The 9,315-nt window shown below is 31.4% G+C and overlaps 1 protein-coding gene and 2 non-coding genes across 3 annotated transcripts; all 3 read left to right on the top strand.

The window, feature by feature from the left end:
- The first annotated feature begins 1,277 nt into the window (after positions 1 to 1,277).
- Positions 1,278 to 2,586, top strand: LOC109178779 (calmodulin-like protein 7). Its single transcript, XM_019328336.1, has one exon. The coding sequence runs from the start codon at positions 1,441 to 1,443 to the stop codon at positions 2,125 to 2,127; it is 687 nt and encodes a 228-aa protein (XP_019183881.1). The 5' UTR covers positions 1,278 to 1,440; the 3' UTR covers positions 2,128 to 2,586.
- Positions 2,587 to 8,061: 5,475 nt separating this feature from the next.
- On the top strand, positions 8,062 to 8,133 carry TRNAM-CAU. The gene has a single exon. It is a non-coding gene; the product is annotated as a tRNA-Met (tRNA).
- Positions 8,134 to 8,214: 81 nt separating this feature from the next.
- TRNAA-UGC lies at positions 8,215 to 8,287 on the top strand. Its single transcript has one exon. It is a non-coding gene; the product is annotated as a tRNA-Ala (tRNA).
- The last annotated feature ends 1,028 nt before the right edge of the window (positions 8,288 to 9,315 follow it).

The following is a 9,315-nucleotide window of genomic DNA, read 5'->3' as shown; positions in this document are numbered from 1 at the left end:
TTGAATAATGCTATTTAACCTTCTTTATTTCACCTCATAATATTTATCTACTCCATATTAATAAAAATTTTTACATTGAGATTTACTTATTAATCAAATATAAACTGAACTAAATACATATTACCATGTAAGGTGGTGAAATCAAGAAGGGAATATAGCATCACTTATCATTTTTCTTCACAGTAGCTAAAAATGTCAGTCTTAACCTGAAATCAATGAGTAGACCAGATAAAAGCGAAATGTTTTAGGGCTAGGGCAAAATTTTTTTAGCTCGATACAAAATTAACCCGATAAGCCCAATGACTCTACTTAAGACTATTATTTGTTTCACAAGTGAAGTGGAACAAATTATAAATACAGTTTTTATGTAAGCTTGCTTTTAGTATTTTTTTTTAAAATTAAATTTGTAAGTAAAATTTTAATAACTTTATTGAAATAATAAAATATTTTTATAAAAATAAATAATGAAAAATAAAATCTTATTATACTTATTATATTATAGTTTAAATATATTAATTATTTTTAATTGGAGTTTAGAAATGTAGGTTTAAATTGATTGAATGATGTATACGTTTATATTTATTAATGTAAATAAATGTACTACGGAGTAGTTCATTAAAATTGAAAGTTTAGATTATTATTTGAAAATGTCAAAAGTTTTTGTTGAGTTTCCTTAATAAGCATGACAGATCGAGGTTTTAGAGTTATGCCCAATAATTTTAAACATGACCAAAAAAATGATTAGCCCATCCAAACCAATAAATCTGATAGCTCGCTTGACATCCCTACAAATAGCCCATATATATTTAAAAATGTAAAGTATAATATTTAGTAAAAAAAATTGTATATAAAATATCATTTTCTTACAATAAATAGATGGCTTAATGCAAGTGTTAACACATGAACAATGTAAAAATTTCACTCAATGTAATGAATTTCTTGTGAGCAGTAAGTATTTTTTCAACTGAGACCGTTAAATTATGGTGATTTATCTTTTTACAATCATGTCAGATCGAGGTTTGAGGGTTTTTAGATAAGGAAAAAAATATAATTGACCTAATTTATGGAGATGAATTTCTCCAAGAATCTCTCCCACATATTGAAATTTGAAATTTGAAAATAGTAATTAAAAGGGAATCGTTGGAAAAGCAATATAATAAATAGGCAAACAAGATCTGTATAGTGTCCCCGACAGCAGCACCAAATTCTTGGTACCTCCACGCGTCTTTCTTTCTTTCTTAAACTAACCTCTTTTTATATATTTCCAGGCAGTCTGTTATCACTGTTCCACGCGGTTTTGCGCCATTAACATTCAACTCACCCACCCAACCACCAATATCCATCAAACAACGCGTTTATCTATCTTCCATTCCCAGATTCCCAGCAATTTCCTCAGCCCCCACTGTGTTCTTCTGTTTTGCTCTTTCTGTTCCATTAAAGATGTTGATGAGCACAGTGTTGTTGGCACTTCTCTTCGCCCTTGGTTTCATCGCCACTTTCTTCAATTTCCCTACCAAGAAGTTCCTTTCATGGCTTCACTCCATCTCTGCCAAAACCGCGTCTTCAAAAGCCCCACCGCCCAAGAAATCCATGGCGGAAGAGAAGAAGGTGGTTAGGAGTACTGGGAGCAATAATCGCAGCAAGGTGGAATTGAAGGGCGTTTTCGCGACTTTCGACAAGAACAGCGATGGGTTCATAACGAAGCAGGAGCTGAAGGAGTCGCTGAGGAACATTGGGATAGTGATGGAGGACGGCGAGATAGCGGAGATGGTGGAGAAGGTGGACGAGAACAATGATGGGCTGGTGGATCTTGACGAGTTCTGCGAGCTCTGCAACTCCTTCTTGGGCGTGGAAATGGCGGCTGGCGGCGGCGGCGCCGCCGGAGATGGTGATGATGATCTGAGAGAGGCGTTTGATGTGTTTGATGGGGACAAAGATGGGCTGATCAGTGAAGAGGAGCTTAGCAGGGTTCTTTCATCTCTGGGCTTGAACCAAGGGAAGAGATTAGAGGCCTGCAAGGAGATGATTAGAAGTGTGGATGTTGATGGAGATGGAATGGTTAACTTTGATGAGTTCAAGAGGATGATGAGAGGTGGTTCTACTCCAAGCCTCATTCCAGTTTCTTAAGGTAAATCGCAAGTCGCCCAACCAAGACTCCGGCCTCAGTTTTTCATTAATATTACTTTATACGTTTCCTGGTATTAACTCAAAAACATTACACCAAAAGTCACCAAAAGTAATGTTTTGTTGCCATCTCTGATCAGATCAGATCACGCTAATTTCCATTTAAACTTGCCCACGAAAGACGAAATTCTGCTTAGGCTGTACAGGTAGCATACATATTTGCATCAACAACTATGTAGTTATATTTTTATTCTTGGTTTTGATCCTGAGAATGGATCTAGTTTAGCTTATTAGATTTTTGTTTTAGTTGTGTTTTCTCGATCACCTATTTAGGGGCAATACAAGTTTGGAATCAAATTATGTTCTTTTTTTTTGTTGGTTGATTGGAGATGCAAATGTAGGTTGTGACTTTCTGTAAGGGTTACGTTTCATCAAGTAAAGTTAGGCCATGTTTGGGTACTTTTAATTTCCTACTTTCTTGCTTTGCAAATTGCAATTCATAATACACACACACATACACATTGTTTCTTATATAAGTGAAATAAAAAATTGTCACATGATGATGATGATGAACAGCTCAACAGGTTACCTAATGACATTGTTTTTTAGAGTCCAAATGTTAATGTAAATTTTTGTCTAGTTTAAGGGGTAAATTATACATATTTTAAAATATGATTAATTTCAATTAAATTATTTATTTACTTAAACTTTGTTCACTTTTTGTGATTGATGATTATATTGCTTCACAGCCTGTCTTTTTTACTGAAAAAAAAAAAAAATTCCATAAGAACTGGGTCGTTTTCAATTTGCAATTCCAAAGTCAAAGGTAAAACGTCTGGGCAAATCATTAGGATGATTGTGCAAGAAATGCAATTATATTGCCAGGCATTCAGGCAACATAGTGTGTCACAAAGTCTCATCAATCTTTTGAACATGCCAATTAAGTTATTATAAAAGCAAAAATCCAAATGAACTTTGACTAGTAACAATTTATGTTATGGAAGTCTAAGAAACCTTTTTGAACATCATATACAATATACAATACCAGAGGCATATATATAATGCCACCGTGACTGTAAAAATAAGCGGCTCAATAGAAATTTATACACAAGAAGTGATATTGATGCAAAGAACAAAGTTACAACTCAAGTAGATTTCGCGACTTCTAGTTCATGGTACTTGGGTAGAACTGCTATGTCGTATGGCGTGGTTGCCATGCTAAATGTGTAGAAATCATGGATGGCCTGCCATGGGCCTCACTTGCATTTGTGCCCGCAAAGCTCTTTGAAAGGCCCAAGACATGGTATTGACTACAAGGCAGAACTGGGCATGGAGAGTTTCATGCTCAGTAAAACCCATATATGCATTGGGGACTCAAGTTTTCCATCGTTTCTAACACTCAAGCTTCGATTGTTATATGGTGGACCATGGTCCAAAAACAACACCATTTCTTGAAGTAAAGAAATGGCAACCTATATTTTTAATAAATCTTGTATTTGTGATGTGCTCGGAATAAAATGAAACTATAATGTATCTAAAATAAAATTGAATGATATGTCTCACATATTAAATATATATTACGGAGTACTATATCGTCAAATGAAATTATATTTGAATTGAAATGATATTTAGTTGTTCTGAAATAAAACTACATGTATAAAATGAAATTAAATAACACGTCTCACATATTAAGTATATGTCGTCAAATGAAACTGTAGTTGAATTGAAATGATATTTTAATTGTGCTGAAATGAAACTACAATATGTATAAAGTGAAACTGAATAACAGTTTCACATATTTGAGTGTATAATAAGAATGCAGTGTGTATAAAATGAAATTCAATAACATATCTCACATATTGAGTGTATAGTGTCAAATGAAACTATATTTGGAACAAAATGATACTTCATTTGTACTGAAATGAAACTAAAATGTATACAAAATAAAAATTAATACGTCATACAAACATAATTAATTAGACGGAACATGTGCCGTTAATAGAAACGACACCATTTTGGACCATGGTCCACAGTAAAATTTGCCCACAAGCTTAGCGTGACCTCGTGTTACGTTAAAGCCTTAGAATTTGGATTGTGTTGGGCTCCCACTGAGTCGAATCAGTTAATCCGTCAAAAGTTCACATGGACAATTCAACTGGTCGCGCGGAGATAAAATTTGCCACAAGATATCAATAATCGAGTCTCACCAGCGACAATATGGGAGCAACATCTCAAAATGAGGGTGGCTCCGTGTACGAAGTGAGTAAAAGTCTAGTCTCTATTAATCAGTTGAGTCGCCATGATTTACCGCTTCACAAACTATGAAACTAAGATGTGGAGATACCTGAAGTGAGCGATTCTATCTTTTGTCACAAGTTAAACCATGAAATTAAAAAAAAAAAAAAAAAAAGTGACTGTTTTAATTTATTCTTACATTCAGCAAGTGACAGTTTTGGACTTTTGGTCACCCTTTTCACAAAGCCTATACATATTGATAGAAATATATTTTCTTAGAGCATCTTTAGTAGTTGATCCCCGTTACGATTTTAGAGGAATTTTATAAATGTGATTAAGAAAGAAAAAAAAAATATAAGTGAAAAAGAAAAAGAAAGAATTAAACAAATTTTGACTTTAAAAAAATGGTAAAAAGGGTTCAAAAGCCAAAGTGGCCGCCGTGCGCCTGTTGTGGGCACAAGGTGAGCGCCAAGTGTGCATCAGTCTTTTCCTTTTTATTTTTTATTTTTTATTCTGACATGATTTCGTTCTTTGCAGAAGAATAAACTTTGAAAATAACTACACCTCACATCTAGAAAGAACTCCACCCAAATCATTTGACATGACATAAACCTTGTATTATCCTCTAGTAGGGATGCTCTAACTAGAATAAAGTCCACATTTATAAGAAAAACATTCCTTCATACTGGAACTACAATTTAAGATTTAACACTCACAAGAATTAAAATGTCTATTACAACTTTGTCAATTCTTAGTATACTCCCATCCAAATTAGGAAATTCCCTGGACTAATTCTTAACCTTCATAACTCTTGTCCAAGAGTCGTTGGAGGAAGTAAATCGTGAGTCTTCCCTAAGCAAGCTCTCAATCAATTTCTGTCGTTGACTCTGTGTACAAGAAATCTGTCTTCACACTTCCGCCAACTTTGGGAGCTCAATCTCCAACTTAGGGAGGAGCCCAAATTCTAACTCTGGAAGTTCAATCTCCAATCTAAGGAGTCCAAGAGTCCAAACTCTAACTTTAGGAACTATAGTTTTAAGATGTTGCTGGTGAGAGTCGAAATCACATTCTACTACTGAAGTAGTGACTTAAGGTCAAATGGTCTCTCGCTCTCTACCACCTCTCATGCATGTTAGGTTGACCCTACTTTTCCTTGGCTCCACTTCAGTTACCTAAGTCCATTTTTACACTACTATAGCCCACTAATACTCTTGATCTAAGTTCAAGAAAATCCAAACTCATTACTCAATAGTAAATTTTAAAATATTAAGATGTAAAAAAAAAATAAAAAAAAAAAAAAAAAACAAAACAAAAATGGTCCCTGGCCTCAAACTCATTCTGTGATACACACAAACATATATACGTAATATAACTAATGGAATACAATTCAACTAGTCAATCAATTCAAAATAAGTTCATAAATTTTATTTTGCTTATAGTCGCATTCACAAGTCACTTAAGACAAATCTTGTAATCTATCTCCCCATCAATTTTTAAGCAAAAACGATATGAAGCTATACATAATACCTATGTACGTGCACATAAATATGTGTGTATTCACACAAACACACGTTCTTTGTGTGTATATTGTCTAAAACTAGGATATATTTTTGTGAAACAGCAAACTGACTCTTGAGTTATTTTAAGGGAATGGAAATATATTAAAAGGCCACCAAACAACCTATTGGATATTTTTTAAAAATAGTTTTCAAATGGGATTAAACAATAATATTAGTCAGTTGTTATACCATGGACTAGCGGACCATGATCCACCTTGCAAGGACCAGTATTAGAATTGTAAACATATAAAATATAAACTATGTTTCTAAGTTTTGGAAATTTGTGAATACAATGGTAAATTGTGAACTTGTAGTCTTTTCTGAGGTTTTTTTTTTTTTTTTTTTCACAATGAAATTCAAACTTAAGACCTCTCATTTGAGGGGTCACAACTATTCCGCTCGACCACAAGACCTTTGGCACATAATCTTTTTTGGTTTTAATTTGCTCGTAATCAAAATCCATATGCATGCTTAGTCACATTTGACCTTCTAGAAAGAAAGTTGAAACAATATTCTAAGCAATTGACTGATAGAAAACGTTTGAGACAGATGAAGGGGTCATGTATTAATTTGTTAATAAAATAATCAATCATTAATCCACAATTAATCAATTCAAATACATTTAAAGTATTTTTTTAATTCACCAATTATATATATGATCTGTGAAATGTTGCTTATACCTCGATGAGTGGGATCTCTTGCTCCCATATATACATGCCCGGACATTAGTGGCCTTCTCACTAAAATTGTTTTGTTTTCATCCTATGTAGCATGGAAACGAAAAATCAGGAAATAACATTTTCAAAAAATATTAGAAAATAAACGTGAGGGAAATATGTAAATATTTTATTTTAAAAAATGAAGTATATATGTAAATATTTGTTTTTTTAATATGCATAAATATTAATTATTTTATAATTAAAATCTTGAATTAATAAATAAAAGTAGTGCATCAAATCACTACTAAATAGTTAAACAATAAAATATCAATTATCACAAAGTTAATTTAAAATAAAAATATAATATCAAAACTTTAAAATATTTTAAACTTAAAGACATTTTTTTGAGAACAAGCAATTAATTTATTAAGTCAGAAAGAAGACACGCGAAAAGATAAAAAGGAGGATCATCAAATCACTCCCCGCAATCTAATTCAGAAATGACTTCCTAGCAATGCCATTTAAATATTCCAATTGTTTATGTTTTCATTGACATCTTTATAAAAGAAAATACAGATCCTAAATTATGTCCAACCAAAGATAAGTTAACAAATTGAAGGAATCCAAAGTTTTCTATGTTGGCGAATTTATCTTCCCAATGTCTCACATAAATTTTCGAACTAAGAAACACATTTCCACGTTTAAAAAAAAAAAAAAAACATTGGGGAAGAATTTTTTTTTTTTAAGGAAGGGTGGTGAAAAATGCATTTACAAATTTTTTATTTGGGTCAAAAAAATTTAGAAATTTTTGTTAGAAATTTGAAATGAGTTTCTAAATGTTTGGTTATTTATGAGACAACCCAAAACTTTTTTAAAAATTTGTGATTAATTAATAAATTGCATGGAAATGTTTCTAAACTAGTTTCGACAAATTTTAAAGATAAAATATTTTCAAAATAGGGAAATTCTATCTTCACGAAATTTTAATGCAACATAGTTTTCATCTATGTCTTTGAGCAATTATTTACTCGAATTCAAGTAAAGATAACATCAGAAAATATAATTGATCCAACCCATTTCACCAATTTCATTATATAATATTTATTGTTATAATTTATATAATTGTATATCAATCTAAATAATCTTAAAATATTATAACAAATTCATTTCATGTAACACGGATGAAAATACTAATTTTATGTAATAAATAAAATATAAGTGTTAAAAGAACTTTCAGTTAAAGCTAGATGGAAGCTAAATTTGAAAGAAAAAAAAAATCGTTAAAACTCATTTTTATATGATTTTCACTCTTTGTTCATAATTACTCTACAAGAACAAGATTTATGTATGACAACTGAGATGCATTAAAGTACTCTCATTGTGTTTATGCAATGAGATTGTGACTTTGAAGATGGAATTGTGTAATTTTGGAGCCTCGCTGCAATTCTGACTAAATAAATAAATATGCAACAAAACACTAACAAATCAGAGTGGCGCAGCGGAAGCGTGGTGGGCCCATAACCCACAGGTCCCAGGATCGAAACCTGGCTCTGATAAGAGTAGCTTCCTATTGTTTTTGCACCTATATTTATAATAACACATTATATTTAAATTTAGTTGTAATATAAGCATGCAATGGGGATGTAGCTCAAATGGTAGAGCGCTCGCTTTGCATGCGAGAGGCACGGGGTTCGATCCCCCGCATCTCCAAATCTGTTTATGCTGTGACGTGATTGGGCACTTCTCTTTAATCAGTTAATCACATATTTATTTAGAATTTTTATAACATGTATTTTCCTTTAAAAAATAAATGATTTAGTTATTATATAAAAATATTTAAGATATATTTACATTTAATTATTATTTTAAAAATTGAGTTTTCTTTTTGTGCATTTAATTTATACTTCATTAGTTTTAATTTATTTATAAGATAGAAATTGTAAGTATTAACAATGACAACATAAAAGTATATGTGAGTTAAGTTTTTTAAATTTACACTTATGTGTGTGGAATGGAGGCAAAGAAGAATTTTGATATTACAAAGGGGAATGGAACGGTGAATCTAGTAATCTTTGATCATATATGCCCATCTTAACTTTTAGGAGTTAATACCAATTGGAGTCCTTCAAGTTAATACTTGGAGTCTAGCAATATAAATTATAATTAAGAAAATTATATTATAGACTTTGCCTAAATACATGTTAATAAATTTATATACATATACGATGTACTATACAATCATATAAGGAAATTTTTCAAATTAGAATTTAAATTTTACTCATATAAACTTTAAATTTACATCTTTTTTTTTTTTTTTAAAGTAACCAGCTTGGTTGGCGTGAGTGGCCGTGCACTTTCATCCTTAAGAAGGTCGAGAGTTCGAACATTCTCTCGTATGAAAAAATTAATATGTCCAGCATTTATGAGAATCAATCTGAGTATGGTACGTGCTTAATCTCATGGCATGACAAAAAAAAAAAAATTAGAATTTGTAAGTGTACAACAAAAATTAAGCATAATGTACAAGTTATTATTATAACATTATTAACAACTTAAAGGGAAAAGAAAAAGAAAAAAAAAAGGTAAAAAAAAACTCCGAATAAATGTACAAGGAAATATTTATAATTTATTTTAACATTATTAACAACTTAAGGGGAAAAGAAAAAAGAAAAAAAAAAAGGTAAAAAAAAAAAAAAAAAACTCTGAATAAATGTACAAGGAAATATTTATAATGTATA

This window comes from Ipomoea nil, unplaced genomic scaffold (genome assembly GCF_001879475.1).
Source record: "Ipomoea nil cultivar Tokyo-kokei standard unplaced genomic scaffold, Asagao_1.1 scaffold0869, whole genome shotgun sequence".
In the NCBI taxonomy this organism is placed as follows: Eukaryota; Viridiplantae; Streptophyta; class Magnoliopsida; order Solanales; family Convolvulaceae; genus Ipomoea; species Ipomoea nil.
Note: the sequence above shows the minus strand (reverse complement) of the source record. Positions and strands in the feature narration are given on the sequence as shown.